Consider the following 24,167-nt stretch of genomic DNA (forward strand, 5'->3'; position numbering starts at 1 on the left):
CCATTTTCATAGTTTTTACCTTCTAACATAAATTGTTCTGTTGTAGTCAGCCATGAGTGCATTACTGACTTTCACTCAGTACTACTGATAGTATAAAAAAATTGATACCATTGTACTTTTAGAGTTTTGGTATTGACTTGTTATCAAAGTATCACTTCTTATGAAATCCCTACCAGGTAGTAAGTGTCCCCAAGCTGTGGTTGAGTTGTAACTTTGGTAACCATTTAGTCATTTTCTACTGTTGGTGAACGAGTGGGAAGTACCTCACCAAAGCCTTTCTCCCAGTGATAATTTCTGCATTGTCCTTAATAATGTTCATTTGTCTTTTTTGTAGTATCCCTTTTCATTTGTACTTTTAAATGATTTCATTACAAATATCTATTCATTAATATTAATAATATTAAATACTTCACATAAATACTTTTTTTTTTATTGTTATCTAGGGATTCGCCAGTAGGCTGTTTATCGTATTCGAATAACTACCAAAAAAATACAGACGGTAAATGATTCTCCCAAACTTATGTTGTCCAAGGTGATGGAGGTGGGGGGGTATGATTGTACTGTACATAGATTTAGATACTGTTGCGATTGTTTTCTTTTTTATTTAAGCAAATGATTTAAATGTGTTTTTATTTGCAAACATTGCAATATTTTATTAATTTTTTATTTTAAACAGTATGTGGGCGGCACAGTGGCGCAGTGGGTAGTACCGCTGCCTCACAGTAAGGAGACCCAAGTTCGCTTCCCGGGTCCTCCCGCGTGGAGTTTGCATGTTCTCCCCGTGTCTGCGTGGTCCAAAGACCAAAGACATGCAGGTTAGGTGCATTGGCGATCCTAAATTGTCCTTGGTGCGTGCCCTGTGGTGGCCTGGCACCCTGCTCGGGATTTGTTCCTGCGTTAGGATATAGCGGGTTGGATAATGACTGAATAAACAGTATGTTCCTTTTCTATCAATAATAGCCTCTATATTCATTTTTTTAATTTAAACAAACACACAAATGGTAGCTGATAATAAATGTATGAGCCTGATAAGAAATAGATAAAAGGCTGCTTTTGTGAGCACAGTGAGGAGTGCCTGAAATTACTATGAGGTAAATAGCTAAGAGATGAAACAAAAGGCAAAAGACATGGTTGAAGATGTGCTAAGATGAAAACCAGAAAAGCAAAATGGTTGAAATGACAAAGCCAAAGGACAAGAGTGAATATGAAGTCAAAGAACAAAACCAGGGCTGAAATCAAGAAGCTGAATTTCTTAAGCTCGGTCTACTTGAAAAGAAAGCTGACAATTACTAAGAAGGTATTTTTATTACAGAGAGTAATATCCATCGAGGGATACTGACCTTGCTGCATGCCAGCATATATGTACCAGAAGACCATATGATATCACAGAATGTGGCAGCAGTGAGACATTATCAGGATTGGTGAACAAATTGTCGCCCCATTAGAGAAAGACGTTAAAAGAAATTAAATGACTGAAAACAAAACAAATAATTGCGAAAAATAAATTTCACACTTACAAAAAACACCAAACTCTAACAGGAAAACATTGGATCAACAGTACAGTAATGGGGATCGTGGAAGAGAGGTGAAAAAGAGAGTGCAGGCAGGGTGGAATGGGTGGAGAAGAGTGTCAGGAGTAATTTGTGACAGACGGGTATCAGCAAGAGTGAAAGGAAAGGTCTACAGGATGGTAGTGAGACCGTCTATGTTATATGGGTTGGAGACGGTGGCACTGACCAGAAAGCAGGAGACAGAGCTGGAGATAGCAGAGTTAAAGATGCTAAGATTTGCACTGGGTGTGACGAGTATGGATAAGATTAGAAATGAGTACATTAGAGGGTCAGCTCAAGTTGGATGGTTGGGAGTAATGCTGGGCAGTATGACCAAAATTCTATATCACAGTATTTTTCAAAATTATACCGGTTTTATGGTATTGGATGGTATTTTTTTCCCATGCATGAGTGGATGTCAACCACATTTTCCACTGCAATTACTGGCTAAGAATAACCTATTCCACTGTCATGAATATTGTACATTGTACAAAAAAACATTTTAATGTGCACACAATTATTAATACAGGTTTGCATGGCCCCATAAAGTGATCAAGTTTTCAAGGGGGTGGCACTAATGAAGAGAAGGAATCACATTGCATGACAGATGCAGTCAAAATGTAGAGCCTTTTTATTGAACAAAGTTTGCAAACAACTTAAACTAAAATTTTGACAACATATTTTCAACCATCCAAAGAGGCATTTAGACTTAGTAAAATATCCAAAGGTGCTTGTCAAAAGTTGTATTGCACTGAACATGTCTTAGAAAAGGAATAAATAGTAAATATTTTTTGTAAACCAACTACATTTTGTTAATGTTAACAATCTCTGTCCACTGACGAGTTAAAGTGACTTTTTAAACAACTTTACCATCATTAAACTGCATAATATTTAAACTAATACATAATAACAATACAATAAATAATAATGCAACTTCCAGTAATAATTCTAAATGTTCAGGGAGCAGGAATATCATGAAATTAATGTATTCTGTGTGGTGATTGCTGCCTGCTCCTCCTCTTAGTGCAAGAGGAAGTCAGTTTAAGAAGCACATAGCGATTAACATGGCTCGGGGAACACTTTTAACACAAAGCATTTAATGTGCTACATAACTTATGACGGGGTTTGAGAAAATCTAGTAAATTAAATATTCATTTTAAGATGAAGTTTAGTTTACGATGTTCTACTTTAATGACAAATTACGAGAATAAAGTCAATATGTTGACTTTATTCTCGTCATAAGCGTCGAGATTAAAGTGGAAACGTCGAGAATAAATCTAACATGTCATCACACTATTACACAGTACCCAGGTACATTACACAGTATTAAAAAAAAAAATAAAACAAGTACAACTTGGCTTGCAGTATTAATCCAGTAGTATAGAAATAGTATTCATACATTTGAACATAATGGTCCACATCCAACCTTTTAAAACCAAAGTATTTCCAGACAACAGACACGGCTCCTTTTTTCGGCAAAAGTTCTTCTGTGTCATCATGTTCAACTTTATCATCTGCTACAGCTTCAGTTTCAGAATGTTCTCTGTCCATTTTCACCTTTCAATACCTCCACTAACACATGTACTCCGTTGCATTCGTGTTTAGTGGTGCAGCAGTGAAAAAGGTCCCCCCTTAAACACTTTCCCACTGCGCCACGTTCCGAACGTTGTTTAGGCTATTTAAACCGGTGTTGCGGTATAAGAAAAATCCATATCATAACAAAAATAAAAAACAGTTTTTGGTATGAACTGGTATACCACCCAGCACTAGTTGGGAGACAAAGTCAGAGAGGCGAGATTGCATTGGTTTGGACATGTGCAGAGGAGAGATGCTGGGTATATTGGGAGAAGGATGCTAAGGATAGAGCTGCCAGGGAAGAGGAAAAGAGGAAGGCCTAAGCGAAGGTTTATGGATGTGGTGGGAGAGGACATCCAGGTGATGGGTGTAACAGAGCAAGATGCAGAGAACAGAAAGATATGGAAGAAGATGATCCACTGTGGCAACCCCTAACAGGAGCAGCCAAAAGAAGAAGAAGATTGAAAGGACCTTTCTAACTAACAAAATAAGTAGACAAAACTATACAATTAATATGTCTGCAAGTCATAACTGCTTATAAAAATGAATCATCAAAAAGTACAATCAGACATTTTAAAAAGATAAGCTAAGTGCGTTGATCTGTATGGTGAGGCTAACAGCGAAGAAGTACGGGGCATCAAAGGAGCAAAGCATCAGGTTGATTTTGTTTTGAGTTTGTCCACAGATTTTTTGTATTTGACAATGTATAACTGCCTTTTTGAAGCAATGTCAGCAAATGGTCCCTTGTAAGGTTTCAGACTCAAACTGAAATAAGGTCTTCATTGTTATTCCTTTTTATTATTCTTGCATGGGTTCACTAATGGAACAGTGTCTTTTTTCACAAAGCACATAACTATGATTGAGGGGAGAAACAATCCAATTACTGCTTAGAAGAACAATATTCAAAGAAATTGATTATCAAAGCTGTGGTCCATCCTGGTAGTGTTGGCGATGCCCATAGGTTGCTTAGTGTTGTAGTGTTTTAAAATTAACAAAAAAGCTGACCCCTGTATAAAACTGCAAGAATTTGACTACGAACTATCAAGCTTATTTTGTTAGGTATACTGTAGCTATCTCATGCAGATTCTTTTTAAAAGCTGTGAAGGTTTCTGCTTCAATAATAGTTTGTTCCAAATTTCCATGACACAGTGGAAGAAGAAGAAGTGCTCCTTGAATTCTGCTTTGAACACACATCCTAGTAATTTCTACCACTGACCTTCAATCTGTGATGTACTATTTAATTGAAAGTATTCCTCTGGACCAGTTTTCAAATCATCATTTTCTTAAACCGATAGTAAATAACATATCAGACACTGACTCTAGTGACTGTGAATTTTGAGTTTGGCTCTGCTTGACAAGTGTTTCTAGCCACTGTTTTCTGAATGTTTCTGACTACATGTTTGCCTTATGATTTAGCTCATATCCTGTTAGAAACTTGTGTTTGTTTAATTTGTGTTATTTTTTTTCTCCTCTTGTTAGTGACTTTCATCTTTATTTTAATAAGATCCTGTCAATAAACACATTAGTATCGAAGGTGTCATTCGGATGTGTTATTTTTTTATTTCTGGTTGTTTTGATGTATTTAATGTTCCCCATGTTTAACAGGCTACTAGAGATACTGCATATTGAGCCCATCTTTCATCGCTTAAAACAGAGACTAGCACTCAAGCAACTTCAAGAAAGAAAGAAATTAGGGAAAAAATGGCTGTTTTTGACATAAGGAAAGATAGATAAAAATTTCAATATACACATTTTGTTGACATAGCTGTCTGTTCTCCTGCTTTCACAGAAAAGGAATGACATTTGTAATCTCTGCTGCTCACAAAATACTTTTGTTCCCTTGGACTTCCAACCAGTCTAGTTGAATGTACAGTAATATTTGCTGTTCATAAATAAAATCATCAGCACCATAACAACATGGTAAATTAATGGATATATTAATGCTGTCAGGGTTATTTTATGGTTTACCTTTTCTTGTCCCTTTTTACCTTTTTAGTTTATTATTTAGAATCTTGCTCTCTTTTTGACCTTGATTTTTTCTTTTGCCTGCTATATGCCTCATCTGATTTACCAGTATTTTTCACCACTCCTTTGTCTGAAAGAATTTACTCTGTTTGTTAAATATCATAATTCCTTCAAATTCTTGATTTTCTACATTGAGATTCTTTTGATTTCTTAACCTTGCATTAATCTGTTGAGATGAAAAAGGTGGTATAGAGGGTACTTATTATTGTTATGACTGATGTAATAAGCTGTCTAGTTTCACATTTCACATACTTAACTGCTATAAACTCAATAACAAAGATGCATTTGTTGGAAAGTTTAGAGTTAATCTTCTGGAAGATGTTAAAATATATTTTTCTGCTATGTGAACAAAACTAGTCAGCATTTACGGAATGTAATGATTATTACTGTTTTACTTTCCATAAAATGCAAAGCACTGCTGACAAAGTGGATGCAAACAACATGAGGAAGTTTATCAGGAAAAATAATGGTCAGTTAACTGCCTCTGTGCCTTGTGGCTATGGGTTGTGGCTGTAGAAAAACAATGACATGGAAGTCTACAGTAAAAACTGATTAAGCAGTGAATGCTTGTGTTCAAATAAGTAGTTTACCTAAATCACATTAACAAAGCAGCTACTCTAGGTCTGTTGCCACCATGACCCTCACCAGAAAAATCAGATTAAAATTAATGGATGGCTAAGAGATGAGGTGAGTAAAACTCTAATTTGTAGTAGTAAATTTTGAGGAATATATTTAAAGAATATGAGTAAACAGGACATGATTTACATTGCTGAGTGCAGAGTTGGAGCAGCAGAAAGTTAATACAGTGGAACCTCGGTTCACGACCATAATTCGTTCCAAAACTCTGGTTGTAACCCGATTTGGTCGTGAACCGAAGTAATTTCCCCCATAGGATTGTATGTAAATACAATTAATCCATTCCAGACCATAAGAACTGTATGTAAATATATATATATTTTAAGTTTTTAAGCACAAATATAGTTAATTAAACCATAGAATGCACAGCGTAATAGTAAACTAAATGTAAAAACATGGAATAACACTGAGAAAACCTTGAACAACAGAGAAAACTAACACTGCAATAGTTCGCGCTATAGCGCTACCAACCGCTGGCTAAAAACACTTTTTTTAATGAGTTTTAAGCACAGGGAAAAAATGAACATTTCAAAAATCTGTAATTTAATAAACCACCAAGAAAAGTAACATTGCAACAATGCACGCTACGAACCGATCGCTGTAAACAGAAGTGAAAACAAAAACAAGCCCAGTGCATTCTTTAACTGCCTTCCTAACTTATGCCTCCAGCCCTCTCTCTCTCACGCGACTGTGTGTGTGTCTCTCTCTCGCGCTTGTGTGTGTGTGTGTCTCTCTCTCGCGCTGCCTGTGTGTGTCTCTCTCGCGTGCCTGTGTGTGTGTCTCTTTCTCGCTCCTGTGTGTGTGTGTGCCTCTCTCTAGTGTGTGTGTCGCGCTCTCTCGCTCTCTCTCTCTTGCTCGCTGCACAGGAAATGCACAGGGAGAGACTGAACACGTACAAACCGAAAGGGAAACTGGCTTGTTCGTATACCGAGTATATGGTCGTGAACAGATGCAAAAGTTTGGTGAACTTTTTGGTCGTAAACCGATTTGTACGTGTTCCGAGACGTTCGTGAACCAAGGTTCCACTGTACTACTTTACACTCACACCATGTTTACATTGTTTTATTTAGCCATGTTCACACAAAAAAAAAACCACACTTTCTTCATATTTGTATTCACATAATAGAAATAACAGGTTAAAAGAGACAATTTAAGAACACTAGACAATTAAACCAGTTATAAATGCTATTTTCACTTTTTATCTCTAAAGATATTGTCAAGGTCTTGCCATAGGTGTTCTTGTTGGTCAGTTCAAGTTATATTTGTTTATCCATGTCTTGAATAGTGTAGAATATAAATGAGTATTTTACCTTGTGTTTGAGTAGAAACATTTCACCAATCTGCCACTGCTGAATTGTACAGTGGTTGCGCTTTTTGGACTTACAAATTAACGCCATTTTTACTAATATAGTCACCACTTGGAGGCTGTAAACCCCAGAACAATTTAGTGGTGTCAGAACAAAGAAAAAATGTGGAGAAGAGAAAATTGGATATGTTTAATACTTAAGGGACATCAGCAATGGAGCAGCACTAAAATACTGGGTGTATCTTTCAGCCAACCAAGTCTGTGTGAAGTTTGCATATTTCTTTTTTGCATGTATGTTTTTCTTCATGTATTCTAGATTTTCTCCCACATTCCAAATATCAGTATGTTAGATGAATTGAAAACTGTAAGTTGGTCTGACAGTAGTAACTGTCACAAATACAGAGAACAGTGAAGTTCCTACCTACATGTCTGACCAACATGCAACATGTTGCTACTCACCGTTGCCATGATAAACAAGGATGTATTTGTGATACCAGCCGTTTAAATATCATAGAAGTGTCAAAAAGCAGACCTTTACTGCTGTCTGCTGATTAAGTCAAGGTCACGACCCCAGAGACCACGGCCCTAGAAACGTGGGTCGTGACAATGACAACAGTACACCATATGGTTTCTTTAGCTACAAAATGTCAATATTCAGTCTAAACCATGACAAAGAGGTCGAAGGCATCAAAAATCACACAAAAAACAGAGCTATCCTATTTCTAGGTCTGGGTCCATTGCCTAGGCCTCACTGCAGGCAGTCAAACCCCAAAACTCAAAAAGCAGACACCTGGCTTACATAGGCCCAAAAATATCAAAATGTTCAAAGAGTGTCCACAAAAAGGAAGAGACGTATCTGTAAACCTCTGGTCCCAATATTAACAAAAAAATTCACTAATAGTTAAAAGGATTTATTTACAGAATTTAAAAAAAGTGCAAAAAGGCAAGGCATGAAAAGGGAAAAAAACAAATCCAATAAATCAATATACAGAACACAGTACCTTAAATAGTTGCAAGATTCAAAAGAAAATTCAACAACCAAAATAAGAATCTTAACTCAAAATAGTATGCATACAGAGAAGTGCAATGCAACTTCCCTTCAACTATTTGCTGAGGCCAGTACTCCATCTGTGTGATTGTGGATAGAGTTGCAGTCCATCAGAGGCCCCACTCACATGGCAAATTTTGATTTGCTCATTAACTTATCACAGACATCTATGAGGATAACCACAGGGAGAAATTGTGAATTCAAAATGGACTAATACCAAGAACAGGACTTGAGCCTTGAATTGTAGACCTGTATTGTGGCAGCATTAAGTGTTGGGCCACTATGCCACTTCTTTTTAAATTGTTGTTATTATGTAGTACTTAGTTTTTAAAAATTGCATAAGGAAGTACTTCCTGCTGTCAGACTAAGATGGCAAGAGTACATAACTGTGGTATCATCTCATTTTCCATAATTTATGCCCATCTGATAATTCAGTCTGTTTCTTGTTGGGCAAAATTGTCTAGCCATCAGAATGCACTGTTTTTTTTTTTTTGTATTATTCTTCTTGCTGCATCATACAGTACATTTGCTTGGCCCCATCACTGATCCAGACTTTGTACTATGCCTGGCACGTGTATCTTATGAAATTGTTTTGCATGTTTCTGTGGGTCTAGCTTGCCTCTAAGACATGCAGATGGTATCCCTTGCTGTCTAGGCTTGGGGCCAAAGCAGCAGAAACAGAAGTGCAATATTGAGAACCCCATTTTAGAGCCATGACTCTCAGCAGCTTAAGCCGGCATCATTTTGTGGCACTCAATTTTGTGTGAGTAGTGCAAATGTAGCGTTCCATTTCTTCAGTGGTTTGAGAAGAAGACACATAGGCTGTGGAAGGAAGTCGTTGGTCTTCCAAGTGTAGACCGTAATAACTTGTTCTTATTCTTAAGCAGAACTGGAAACAGAATGTCCAAATTACCTAACCACTAGTTTGGCAAGTGTGCCATTTTATGGATATCACAGCAATGCTTTCATTTGAAGAATACAGCCAAACAGTACATAGGTGACTAGTGAATTACTGGTGTAACCAATACCATTTGGGAACACGACTTAGCATTAACAACGTACACTTTCTCATGGACATCATGAAGGAGAATGGTGTAAATGTTTGCTGTTGTAAGAATGCTCTGAACATGGTAACAGGGACCTGGAAGCAATGGCTCTGATTATTGCAATGGCATTTTCTTCATATTTGAATCATGGAATGCTCTGCAACCTCATATTGAATTAAGTCAGTCAGTCAGTCATTGTCCAACCCGCTATATCCTAACACAGGGTCACGGGTGCCTGCTGGAGCCAATCCCAGCCAACACAGGGCGCAAGGCAGGAACAAATCCCGGGCAGGGCGCCAGCTCATTGCAGATATTGAATTAAGTACCTCTCAATTAAAACCAGCCCTGACGTACGTAGTGTATGTATATACACACGTAGCAAAAATATAAACTTGAAATTTAAGCCTTAAAACAGTAAGATCATAGGTAGAAATGTTTCCCTTTTTGTGTATTGTCAGTTTATCTTTTTTGTTTTTGCTTTGAATTTTACTAAAACTTTTAAAACAAAAATACCTGTGCTCTGTGTTGCCTGCAGTTTCGTTCAATTAAGAAAGCACATTAGTCAGCATCAGTGGAATGTTCTTTCTGTTTGTGTATTTTACTTTTACAGAATATATTTGAATCAAGAACTGGACAGCCCCATAATTGGGAAACTGAGCAACAATATAATCAATGTGGTAAACCAGCCCCGGACACACAGACAGACACCGAATGTTCCAACACACACGTTTTAATTAATTCAGTCCAGCACACAACACAGTGCTCTTGCACCAAACACCTTTTGTCCAGTCCTTTCTCTCCTCTCCGGACTTCTCCTTCCACCTTTCCACCTCTCTTCCCGAGCTTCGCCTTCTTCCTCCCGACTCGACTCTCTCACTCGAGGGAGATGGCCTCTTTTATATTCACCCGGATGTGCTCCAGGTGCTCTCCAAAGAACTTCCGGTGGCACTTCCTGGTGTGGCGGAAGTGCCACATGAGCACCCGGATTCATTCCGGGTGTCCCTGGAAATCCTTCCCCCCAGCACCTCCGGGTGTGGTGGAAGTACTGACCTCCAGGGCTCCACAACTGTCCGGGCCCCCCTGGCGGTGGCCCTCCTGTGGTCCAGGGGAGGTAGTGTCCCTCTTCCGGTTCTTCCAGGCGTCCCGGCCAGGCATGGGTCCTGGCTGTCTGCAACACCAAGTACAAAACAGCATGGGTCAAAACATGTATGCTACGGCATTCTTTAAATTTTGTCATTTAAATATTCTCTGTTCAGTACACATTTTCTGCTGCCAGTGCTTGATCATATCTGATGGTAAACCAAGTTCAACTGTTTTCTTCTTCAATTTGAAGAAGAGTAACGCTTTTCTTTAAAAATCCTTCCACCTTTTAAAATAACTAAACTTTCTTGAAATGGTCAAGCTGCTTGCATGAGTCTTTTCTAATTTTTTCAATCAAAAAAATGTCAGCTTACTTATATTAGGATGCTGTGGCATTTTATGAGCTCTACCTGGCAATGCTCTGGTTTTATTCACACATATGCCAACCTGGGAAATTCCTGAGAAGTGTACGATGTATTGAACCAGAAAATAGCTGGGTCAACGTTTCTGTTATTTTTAAACCTGGTTTTGTTCACTTGACCTTGGAAAATGTTTAGAATAGCCTGCATGTATAAATGGTGTTACTGTATACAAGGAAATGAGAAAGAGAGAAGAGGAATTGGGAAAATAGAGATAATAACAAGGCATAGAATGTTCAGCCTCATTGTTCAGAAATATGAATAAATAACAGAACTGCTTTGTGGCCTTGATGGTATTATTGAACATGCATTTATTTTTAAGGGTTTGCTATCTTTTCTGCTTGAACATCCTCTAAAATACAAATGAGAAAAAAATGACTTGCTCTCGTTGGATTCAGTGCAGCAATTGAAAGTATATTCTTTTGGTTCAGACCTTCAGGGAGTTTCCTTTTCTTGTCATTTATCAAGAAGAGGATTCTGTAAATTTCAAATGATAGCATAACAAAGCCTCCTCTATATATAAAAAATAAACAGGAAAAGGAAAGAGAGGGTATTATTGTGTAGTCATGTTTGAGGGAGTGATGTGTGGCAAGCTTGAAAGCCTGTGTCAGTGAGCATAGTGCTTATTTTTGTAACTTTAATGAATCAATATATTTTTTTAAATAGCAATTGAATGCACAGGTCTTGTATTTGGTTTCTTTATGAGAGTAAACACAAAACAGAAGTTGCTGTTTTGAAAATGATGGCTACTGGTTTCATTGTTAAGTTTATATTTATGTTTGGTTTGTATGAACTTTGCCAAATCAAATTCCATGCAACTGCCATTGTTACGACAATTAAGTAAGGGATGTAACATCATTGTGTTCTCTGTACTTCCTTTCACAGCTACTATTGTTCCAGGATTATTTTGAAACTGTTGAAAGATCCAGTGTTTGTTTTTGTTAAAAAAATTAAAGGCATACTTTTTAATCAGAGTATAGCACCAAGTCAATGAAACTTCTAGGATATTGTTCTGGTCACTTATGCAGCAGAGGGGGTTCTAAATCAGAGGGGGTTGTTAATCAGTTTCAGCTGCTGTGGTGTTAATGAAATTACCAACAGGTGCACTAGAGGGGCAACAATGAGATGACCCCCAAAACAGGAATGGTATAACAGGTGGAGGCCACAGACATTTTTCCCTCCTCATCTTTTCTGATTGTTTTTTCACTAGTTTTGCATTTGGCTACAGTCAGTGTCACTGCTGGTAGCATGAGGCGATACCTGGACCCTACAGAGGTTGCACAGGTAGTACAACTTCTCCAGGATGGCACATAAATACATGCCATTGCCAGAAGGTTTGCTATCTCTACCAGCACAGTCTCAAGGGCATTGAGGAGATTCCAGGAGACAGGCAGTTACTCTAAGAGAGCTGGACAGGGCCGTAGAAGGTCCTTAACCCATCAGCAGGACCGGTATTTGCTCCTTTGGGCAAAGAGAAACAGGATGAGCCACAGCTCTACAAAATGACCTCCAGCAGGCCACTGGTGTGAATGTCTCTGACCAAACAGTCAGAAACTGACTTCATGAGGGTGGCCTGAGGGCCCGATGTCCTCTAGTGGGCCCTGCTCTCACTGCCCGGCACCGTGGAGCTCGATTGGCATTTGCCATAGAGTACCAGAATTTGCAGGTCCACCACTGGCACCCTGTGCTTTTCACAGATGAGAGCCAGTTCACCCTGAGCACATATTCATATCAGTATAGATATCCAGCATGATTTTTTTCCCATTGAGATCTGATGTGTTTTTAAAATGTTCCTTTGATTTTTTGAGCAGTTTATATATATATAGTAGCCTCCACGCTGGGAGGACTTGGGGAGCAAGAGCGTTACTTCCCCCAGGATGCTAGATGGCAGCCCCCTCTGGGTTACAGTGGTGCCTCGGGCTCCCACAGGGCTTGGAGTTTGGTGCAGCCCTGTTGGGATCCGCGGGCGCTGCCATGGGGTACTGCAGCAGGATTTGCTGACTCATTTTGGGCAGTGCTTCCAGTGCTACCCGGAAGTGCTGCAGGAAACAAGGTCATCAAGCACCTGGAGCACTTCTGCGGGGTACAGTATTAAAGGAGCCAGCAACCACTACTCGGGGAGCCAGAGTCGGGAGGAGGAAGACTAAGCTTGACTGGAGGAGTGGAGGAGAAAGAAAAGAACGAGAGAAGGAAGAGTATTGTTTTGCATTGTGCTTGTGAGACTGTGCTGTACTTATGGGAAACGGGGGATGGTGTTTTTCATGAAGTAAAAAAGCAAATAAAAAACCCGTGTGTGCCTTGAACTTGTTACCCATGCTTGTCTGTGTCGGGTTGAGGCGGCGGTGTCAGCCTGGTGGTCTACAATGTATATATATGTTGTGGCGGATGGCCGGGTTCTATGCCTGGCTGGGACACCCCTTCGACGTACGTTTCGGGGGAGCAACCATGGGCTGCTCAATACTTCCCCCGGGACGCTTGGTGGCAGCCTCCCTGGCTGACGGTGGTGCCTCAGTTTCCTGCAGGGCTCCATGGGAGATGGAGTTCACCACAGCCCTGTTGGGATCTGGGGTGGCCGCCAGGGGGTGCTGCATGGGTCCCTGAGCCTGGCTGGACAAGTCTTCAGCCCCGCCCGGGTGGACTATAAAAAGGGCCAGCAACCACCACTCAGCGTCCAGAGTCAGGAGGAGGATGACGAATCTTGATGGGAGGAGTGGTGGTGCCAGAAGGGAGTGCTTGTGCTTAGACTTGTTCTTTGTTTGGGACTGTGTTGTGCCTGTGGGGTTCACGGGGAAGACGTGCTCCACAAGTGAAGAAAAATAAATATTTGTTTTATTTTTACATGTGCCTCGGTGTCAGTCTGTGCCGGGTCAGGCGCAATATAGCGTCTCTTTTACAATGTATATACTGTATGTATCTCTGTATATAAATATATACATTTATAGTGGCCATCAAGAACCCAAGACACATTATAACACCACATGTTATATGAATAAAAAAAGAATATTTATTCTGCCAAGCACCTTTTACAGACCTCTTTCCAACAGTTTCTCACAGTTATACAATTCCTGCTGAGTATTGCCCATTGCCTCCCGACTGTAATAATGAAAGTAGGGAGGTCCTCACCTGACAGCACCCTCTATTGGAACGTAAGGACACCCATGGTTCCCATGTGAGGACCACTGCTACTTGACGTATGAAGAATGAAACTGCTCCCAAGTTCTGGCCAAGTTATACTTTCATCCATCGTTCCTCTTGGGAATATATATATATATATGCAGTTTGTGTGTGTATGATATTACATATGCATATATGAAGGTAGTGCCAAAAGTTAGAAGAAATAACTGCAATATTTTTTTTTTCTCTGTTGAACTTCAAAACTTCATATTTTAGCACTTTTCAACATAGTTACCCCCATGTCATTGCATTTTTTCATGCAATAAATCAGTTTTTAAAAACACTGCTGTAAATCTTCTTTTTTCAGGTTCTTGAGCTCATTTGACCATTTTGCTGACTTGTTCTTGGTCCTGAAACTTCTTGCCATTCAGTAGTTAATTGATTATTGGGAATAGCTGGATATTGTAAGGTGCCAGGTCTTTGGGACAAGAAAGGAGCCCTTACTTGGTTGATGCCTGAGTCTTCTTCTTGGAATAGTGTGCCAGTGAATTGTTGTGGTGACGTAAGATGTTATAAGGAGGTAGTTTGGGCTGACATCTCTGCAGCTGCTTGAAAATCAGGGTCAAGCAAGCTTCTCTGTAGGTGCCTGATGTCACTGTGTGCTGTTCTTCAAATGGGATGGTTTTCAGAAGGCCATCATAACAGAAGAAGATTGTAAACATGACGTTCACTGTTGAGTTAACCTATTGAGCTTTGGCAGGAGGTGCTGTTTTGGGCCACACCATAGATTGTTGCTTGGTTTTAGGGTCCATTTTGTAAAACCAAACCTCATCTTCAGCCACCAGTTTCTTAAACTTTGGTGATTTTCCATCACCCATCTGTCAGATTTCTTTGTGTAATGCAACCACTTGTGAAGCCACTTGTGAAGATGAAAATGGAGGAAATTTCTTTTAAAACTAGTAAGGGAAAATATAATATCTGCATTCAAATATATATAATAATTCTTGAAACTTTCGATCCTCCACTGTTATAATAAATATATATATATGGTTATGCATGTACACACGGGAGACAGCTTATGGGCTCTGGTGATGTTAATTACCCGCCAAACCAGGAGTTAGTGCTGTGGTGTAATGCCTTCTTTCTTCCTCGCTCTGCAGAATGGAAGACTCAAAGCCACTACACCGCTGTTCGCCTTCCTGGACCAAGCCCTTTCTACGGATTGACTATATAACCCTTGCACTTTGAGCTACATTATTGTATGAAAATGTGCTATATAAATAAATGTTAATGTTGTCTGAACTTGCATCTGCAAAGATGTCTTCACAAATTATTGTGTGCTGCATTTTTGTGCATTCTTTTAAATTATATGGGGTCACCAAGGTGGTTCCCCAACTCTTTCATTTTGTTGTGTCTCCTTTTTTCAATATATACTGTGTATGTATCTGTATACAGAGCCAGATGCAGAAGACAGGAAGATATGGAAAAAGATGATCTGCAGTGGCATCCCCTAATATATACATTTACACATAAATACATTTACACATGCAGTATCTAGTTTAGCTTTTGCACATCCATCTGTATTCAGTCTGCACCCATTTATCCCACACTGTCATGAAATTTGTATTACACAGAAAATAATAAAATGTAAGTATAATATTGAATATGTTATACTATATATATATATATATGGTATATGGTGGTACTGGCATTTATTTCAGCAGCTCTTGTATGCAATACTCCACATAGATTTCTGATCCCTACCTGCCCTTATATTACCTATTGCACATTTACATTTCTGCCGATACTTATTGACATTGCACTAATGGCTTATTTTGCATTGGAGTACCTTATTGCTTTTGTTATTTCCATTTCTATCGAACTTTGTTCAGATGTGATGTAATTTAATATGCCATATTGTTTTACTTGGTACAAAACTTCGCAATTGTGTTCATGACAGGGTCATTAAAAAGATGTCAGAGATTTCAAAATGTGATATCATTAAATGTGAATACATGGCTCACTTAATGTCTTATTTAATGTTGTTGTTTAACAAATTTTAGCTCTATATGTAGCAGTTTTGAAAGACTTGCATTTCAGAATGGAATCACAAATGTGGTAGACAAGATGATAAGTGAAAGATTGAAATGGCAACTGGCCTCAGTTTATTTTTATATAAAATAATTTGATTACTTATAATCATTTTCAGTGGGATGTGGCTGTATTCAGTTTATGGGCAACACGGTGCTTGCACTTCACAGAAGTTTGTGGCAGATGTGGTGTGTAGCCCATGTCATTCCTACCTGAAGTACATGTCTAGCAAGGCAACTGGTGTTAGAGCTAAGAAGAAACTGCTTTGTTGACAATTATCAAGATGAAATTTTGTATTTTGGGTGGCATTGTTGCTCAGTGGTTAGTGTTGCTGTCTCACTGATCCACCAACCTGCTTTTGAATCCTGCACATTTGTTTGAACTAATACTATTAGTAGTAGCTATTGTAGTAGTAGTAGTATTGCAATGTGTAGGAGGTACTGTGAGATTCTTACTTGCATATCCACTCTTTTGCCCCATGATACAAACTATTGTATTAAGTCTATTAACAGAAACATCTCAATTTGCACCCTGTAAGATTTGTAAGTTAGGTTAGTTTGTGCCTATAAATTGATCTGTTGCACGTGACCATGGATCTTTGCATACACATGTGCTATGATTACCTAGTGCCCAGTCCAGGGTGGCTTTATGTGGCTGCTAGGACAGGATCTTGCTCTTTGGGACCCTGAATTTGATTTAAATGGGTTTGAATATATATATATATATATATATGCATCTGTTCCATCTTGACATTTTATAAGTTTTATTATGAAATTAAAGCTGGGTTTTTGTCACTGTTTAATAAGATAACACATTGTGAAATCCAAGCTCTACCCAAAACTCACTGTACAACATGAAAAACTTCATTCCTTACATGTTTGGCACTTGTAAATGACATCTTTCACATCTACAATTCTGTGATGATCAGTGTGATTTTCTGTACTCTGTTGTGCTGGGCTGGTAACATCACTTTAAGAGAGGCCCACTGAATCAACAAGCTAATTAAAAAGACAAGCTCAGGTATGGGACGTGCCATTATGAACAATGCCGCACATCCTTTCTCTAACACACTAACACTGATGACTTTCAGCCAACAAATCATTCAGCCAAATTGTATTAAGAAATGCTTACTGGGGCTCCTTTATACCAACAGCAATACGCCTGCATAATGCCTCAATGTGACAGTAACTGTCAGGTCAGAAGTTTTTTTTGTTTTTAATTTTTTCTCCTTTTTAGTCATTCTGTTGTGTGTTCATATACTGTATATGTTTATGTACATATATACAGTATATATTTATTTATCTATTTATGTGTTTATTGATTCATTTCTTTAAAGAGCTTCTGTAAAATGACGAATTACCCTGGGCCAAATAAGGATCAATCGATCAGTATATCGTTCAACTAACCTATCTATCTATCTATCTATCTATCTATCTATCTATCTATCTATCTATCTATCTATCTATCTATCTATCTATCTATCTATCTATCTATACACATTCATATTTTTTTATTTTAGAGACATTTTAATCACATATGCTCAAAGTGACGGTAATTTAAAGAGTAATGTAATAAAGGATGTGCTGTCCAAATTAACCTAACAGGTACATTCACCACCCCAGGGTAATAGTTGTACATTTGCTTCATTTCAAAATATTCAAACCACCATTTTTCAAATCTCTCTCTTATCACATCCTTAAATTACTATCTCTTGTGCAAACATGTCCACTTGTTCTCAGCTCTGAGCTTATGTTGCTATGCCATTTCCTGTATTTAGATCATGGAAGAAAGTACAAGGCTAGAGTCCTCAGAAAAGTGCTGTTTTCTTATAACTGAGTGCAAATACACCCTGGTCCTCCAACTGAATTCACTATACTCTTATATTGTACTGCTGGGTTTTGAGATGAATCCTCCACTGAATGTCTCTGTAACACCCAAGTAAATAGCACCCACTAATGGACTGCTTATAAAGGCCAGGAGGCATGATGGGCCCAAAGTCATTTAGCAAGTTGCATTTGAAAACTTGGACAGCAAACGGCACCGTTGATGTCTGTTACTTTCATGCTTTAAAGTGTGCTTTCTTGCCAGAGGCTTGGCTACCTGAAACTTCATAATATATATTTATAGTTTAAAACTTTTTATTTCTAAATGTTTTTTACTTGAGTTTTTACTTTGTTGTATTATGTAGTACAATGAGTAGCTCCACATTTCCTCTCACGTTCTGTTTGGTCTTGGGCAGCTTCCTGTAACTTTATGTGGTGAGGTCTTTGTGTCTCGGTGTTGTTTGTATAAAATATATGAAAAGTTAATATTGTAGTTACATTTCAGTTTTTTGTAGTGATGTGTCTGATTAATAGCTATAGTGGTGCTAAAGCAAAATGAGTTGAAGTAGAGCAAAGTTAAGAAAGACCTGGAAAAACAGAGCAACAGAAAAGATTAAAACATGGAGATAGATGAATTATACTGATAATCTCCAGGATTAAAAGACTAATTTGTTTACTGCACTACTTAAAAATGACAAACCATTCTCAAACAACTCTTAATATGCAGCCTGAGGCCAATCTTCCAGTTGGGGCTCTAGCTTGACTTTGTGCACTTTGCTATTTGCTTCCTGCTGCTGTGGTCACATTATGCGTAGTTCTATAAAATAACTGCTGAAGAAACAAAATATGAGGCCAGCATTTGAGAGAAAAAGTGACATAATGAGTAAACATGCACAGTTCTTTAAGTTGCCATTTACTTGCAAATGAACTCAGTAATGACATTTTTAGTGCTCCAGGTTTTGGTGTTCATTTGTAATGATGTGACTTATACTTACTTACGAGAAGCGTCAATGTGCTGTGAATAAAATTACTTTTTAGAAAGTACTCTGATTCAGTGGCTACCAATTCTATAAGTCAAATGCAAAATGTTATTAATCATTTTCTTTCTCATTTTATTTGTAAGAGGGTAGACAGGGAGACACCTTTAACTACTGTGTGCACCTAGAGTACAAATAAAAAGTTTTAAGATATGCGTTATTTCTAATACTCCTTTTTAGCAACTTGGGAAATGACTTTTGAATGGATGGGGAGTCATTTCATGTACAAGATACAACCAAAAAGTTAAGTTGACCAATACAAGATTGAAGTATGTTGGACAACAGGTTTAGAAGTGTTGGCCAGCTTGTTGTTAATTTAAGTATGTTGAATAAATAACTTCATGAATGAGACACACTGTGTAGAGGTGTACAATACTAGAGTCATTGTTAATAGCTGTGATGAGCTATTGTGGGCAGGAAATACACAGTACAAGATGGCTGCCTTGCCAGAGGTATCCATTATCAAATCCTTAATCCAGTCTGGGGTCACCGGGTACAGTAGCCTATTCCAACAACATTACGCACAAGGCTGGATCAGTCTGATGATGGAGCATGTTCTGCCTATAATGTGGACTGTTTGAATTGTGTTTTGATTATTTTAATTTACATAGTGTGCATTATTGGTTGTATATTTATTGTTGTGAAATCCTATGAGGGTGATATAGCATGGCTATTACAGCAGTTAGAAAATGTTACAGTGTCGTGAAGATTTCCTAGTCACGTAAGAAAATTAACCTCATGATTTTTAGCATGTTCCTGTTATACTGTGACACATCTCAATAAACATAATACTGATAGCTTAGATATTTTTTCTGGGTCTCCTCTGTCTAAACTTTGCCTTATTTCTCTTTCTATTAAACAAGTAGACAACATTTAATTATGTGCAAAATAATCAAAAATCTGATCATGAGTGTACACAAAGAAAGAAAAATGAATACATAGCATTTCAGAACTGTTAAATAAAACAGAATACCATTGTGACCTCTAAAAATGTATATATGAGAAACTACATTATGTTTATGGAGGGTTTTGAAAAAGGTCTTGGTTAAAAAATTCTCTTTCCTCAGCAATGCTCTGGATAAAAGTGCTTCCAGCAACCTTCGGGGAAAGCATATCTTCATTGGAACATTAATCTATGATGGGGCGATGGTGTCCTCTACAAGTTGAGCTTCATGAGCTAAATTTATTAGCGTATCATTATCCATGTGGCCTAGATATTTTTTGAAGTGTCCAAACTGCTTTCCAGTATATCAACATGCAGTGTTTGTGGCCATGCTTCTACATATAAACATATGATATGTTGCATAGTCATACTGCTCATTTTTACATTTTACTTTTTTATCAGCTTGCTGAAAACAAATTTCATTTTCAAACAAAAGAGAAGATTGGCATCCACCACCTTTTGTGCAGTATGTGTACTGTATGTCTCTGCCTTTATAAACCAAGTACATTGTCATGACTAAGCCAAGATACTCCCTTTCATTTGGTCTTACAAGTACCATGAAAACAAAAGGAAGTTTTGCATCTAACAAGCAGTAGAAATAGACTGTACAGACAAGAGTAAGTCAAGAGCATACAGTATATACAAAATGGTTAGTGCGAGCTAAAATGCAGAATGGATAGTGTTTACAGTAAGTACAATATGAGTAGAATGGAATAAGTACAGTAAAGTATTACAACAGTTTAAATAATAGGAACAGTAACACACAGACAATTGTATAGGTACAAGTACAGCAGAGCCCTTATAGTCCTGTGGCAGTAATAGTCCAAGACAGGGTAGAAGGGTATCCCAGCAGGTTAAATAGGCCATGACTAGGGTAAGAGGTGTCCACAATGATTCTATGTGCCCTTCACAGGCATTGTTTGCACTGGGGATCCTTAATAGCAGGTAATGAGCCTCCAGTGTTGTGCTGGACAGTTTTCACTACCTGCTACAGAGACTTCTGGTCTGACAGCATGCAGTTACCGTACCGTTCTATAATACTATCGTTCATAGTGCCCTCGATGATGCAATGGTAGAAGTTCACTAGAATCTGATGAAACAGTTTTAGGTTAGTTGGCAATTCAAAGTTGTCCTTATATGCATAAGTTTGGGTAGGTGTAAGAGAGATGGACTGGTGCCCAGTCAGTTATTGTTTTTTGCTGGGATAGCCCCCTAACAGGGCCAAGCTGGTTTAATCATATGCACAGTAAATGGACAGATGGACATATACACTTTTAACATTTTTAAAAAAAATCTGAACAGCAGTGTGTGCCAAGGCTTTTTTTCTGCAGATCCTTGCAATGTAGACTAATAGCTATGAAAGTGGTGTTTGTCTCATTTTAAATGTAGCAGTTATTTGAACATGCCATCTTTGTGTTTCACAGAGGGAGATTCCGGGGATGAAGACATGGATTTTAATTGGGATGAATATTTAGAAGGAGCAGGTGCCAGTGCAGCGCCACATACTTCATTTAAACATGTAAGTAATGAACCTCCTTTCATTGATTACAGTTTCACTGCCTGAGAGTAAATATTAATACAACAGCAAGCAGACTGAACCCAAAAGGTGAGTTTGCCTATTATGTTGTAGCTTTACTATCTGCTGCACATCTCTACCGCTTGTATTTACTTGTATAAAGCAATTAAAGTTTTCTTCATAGGACTACAAGTGCTACAGTTGGGTTCAAGGCCATCTGACATTGCTGTATTAAAATGCTATTTTTTAACTCTTAACATACCTCTGAGTCAGCACATATCAGTCTTCTTAGGTAACAGACATATAGTTGGCAGTAGCAGTAGGATTGCTGCATGAAACTTTATGAATGACGTATGTTTTACTTTTTGAATCACTTTTATTGAGGTTACTAGGAAATAAAATTACCTACTTAAGATGGTTTATGTGATATTTTGATGTTCCTGCCTAAAGGCTTTTAGTTTTCAAAATAATGTATCTTACATTATTTTTTTTCTTGTGAGAATTTTTTTAAAAAACACTAGAATCCCTTAAGCCTACGAAAAAGTTGTAATGCTGGGCCACCTTAAATTCCCTTGCACCTCTTCATCAGCGTCTTTGTTTTGCAAATGTGTCAATTGGCACAAGCAGCAAGCAGCCTGCTATCCCATCCCCCACCAAAGCAGCTGAAGTTCTCCCAGCTCAAGTCTCTTTATCTGGGTGTGAGGTGTCTGGACTTCTACAGGGTAAATAATATATTGTTATTTGGGATGCAGACATTTCATGTGTGTTCTGTGTCTACAATGATCTGAGTAAATGTAGGATGACAGGAAACGCGAGGCAAGAAATGCTGAACACATAGCTAAAACAGAAACTTTTTTCATGTTCTACTAATAATTGGCAAAATGCTGACGTGAAATTTATAATGTGTGTGGGCTGAAGCCCAAATATCAAATAAACACTTTTAAAAATGGTATAACAAAACAAGTGTGTCTTTATTCAAGAATTTAACCAAAGAAAAATAAATGATTCAATTTAAATGTGCTCTCAATGAATAAAAACCGATAGCTCAAATATCAAATGACAGAAAGTTGACTTGGCTGGTGTAGAGGTATACAGGTTGTGGGTTCGAGCCTGGGCTCTTCTTGGTTTGAGTAGTGAGCTGCTATTGTTATTATTACTATAATATAATAAAAATATACATTTGATTTGAGTCTGTAACACACGTGGTACATTTTTGCTGCTTGTAAAAGTGAGCTTTTTTTTTATTCAGTTTTATTCTCTAAGTCAAGTTCACGTAGGACAACGAACTTGCCTCTTCCTCTCTGAGTTGATTCTGTTTATCTCCATTCTTTTCACAAGAGCAGCGATGACCACAGTTGGTGCTGTGGTTGATGCCTGGTCAGAACTATTTGTTGTACTGGTAATCAAGATACGACACCCCGTGACCGCTATCAGACTGTCATGTGGCATTTGCGCTTTGACAACAAAGACACCCATACAGAACATGTGAAAAACGACAGATTTGCTGTGATCTCGGACATCTGGTAACTTTTTGTTGAGAACTGTATTTTGCGTTACAACCCAGGGCAACATGTTACTGTTGATGAGCAACTGTTTCCAACCAAGGTCCGTTGTCCTTTCTTGAAATACATCTCAACCAAGCCTGACAAATTTGCCATAAAGTTTTGGATTGCGGCATACTTGGAGTCAAAGCACATGTGCAATGCCATTCCTTATTTAGGAATAGATCACAGTCATCCCACGGGACAAAGACTTTCCGAGACTGTGGTCATAAAGCTTGTGGAACCGTTTCTGGACAAAGGCAGAATCGTAACAACAGACGATTTCTTCACGTCGCTTTCACAGAACTTTCACCTGTAGCTAAAGACACTTCAGTATGCGAGCAATTCTCCATGCTAGTGTTTAGATCTGGCAGTGCCATGCTCACGGTGTATGCGCCCAAAAAGAATAAGTCTGTTTGCAGTACCATGCACAATAATGTGGAGATTGGGCCAGATCAGAAAAAAACATGTTCAAATGATATAGTGTTTTCAAATAGTGATGTTTTCATGTATGAAGTTGTGTGTGCATGTGCAAGAGAGGCAGAGACAGATTCATTGTCATTCAGGTGGTTACTGGAATGTAAAATAAACACTTTCGCAAAGGTATAATGAAACAAGTGTGCTTTTATTCAAGAATAAAACTGAATAACAAAAAATTCAAGTGACAACAAGATACCAAGAAGACATGATTCACCAGCGTTTGTGTGTCTGCTTTTATCCCTTCAGCGATATCTTTTACAGGTAGCAAAAATTTACAATGGGTATTACAGACTCAAATCAAATGTATATTTTTATTATATTGTAGTAATAATAATAATAGCAGCTCACTACTAAAAATGAGAAGACCCCAGGTTTGAACCCACAACCTTTTGCTTACGTGGCAGCAGCTCTTACCTCTACACTAGCGATGTCAACTTTCTGTCAATTGATATTTGGACTTCAGCCCTCACACATTATACATTTCACGTCAGCATTTTGCCAATTATTAGTAGAACATGAAAAAGGTTTCTGTTTTAGCTATGTGTTTGACATTTCTAGCTTTGCATTTTCTGCCATCCTACATTTACACAGATTGTTGTAGACATGGAACACACATGAAATGTACGTAGGTGTTCAAAATAACAATATATTATTTACCCTATACAATTCAATGCACCTCACACCCAGATAAACAGACTTGAGCTGGGAGAAATTTGCAACTGACTTCAGCTGAGTCAGTGGGGTATGGGACAGCAGGCTTCTTGCTGCTTATGCTGTTAGACACATTTGTAAAACAAAGATGCTGATGAAGAGGTGTTAGGGAATTTAAGGTGGCCCGGCATTACGATTTTTTTGTAGGCTTCATGGATTTTAGTGTTAAATAAAATACTACTTCCGGTCAGATTTCATATCTGTTTTCTTTTTATCATTATTATCT

At 38.2% G+C, this 24,167-nt stretch overlaps 1 protein-coding gene across 3 annotated transcripts in view; it reads left to right on the forward strand.

The window, feature by feature from the left end:
• The window catches only part of sfmbt2 (Scm like with four mbt domains 2), a 417,083-nt gene that overhangs the window by 70,170 nt on the left and 322,746 nt on the right, over positions 1 to 24,167 (forward strand). For all 3 annotated transcript variants that reach the window (XM_028814085.2, XM_028814102.2, XM_028814094.2), the window contains exon 3: positions 21,118 to 21,212. In XM_028814085.2, the coding sequence (XP_028669918.1) occupies positions 21,118 to 21,212 (95 nt within the window). The remainder of the gene's footprint in view (positions 1 to 21,117; positions 21,213 to 24,167) is intronic.

The sequence above is a fragment of the Erpetoichthys calabaricus genome, chromosome 1, assembly GCF_900747795.2.
Source record: "Erpetoichthys calabaricus chromosome 1, fErpCal1.3, whole genome shotgun sequence".
Lineage (NCBI taxonomy): Eukaryota > Metazoa > Chordata > Cladistia > Polypteriformes > Polypteridae > Erpetoichthys > Erpetoichthys calabaricus.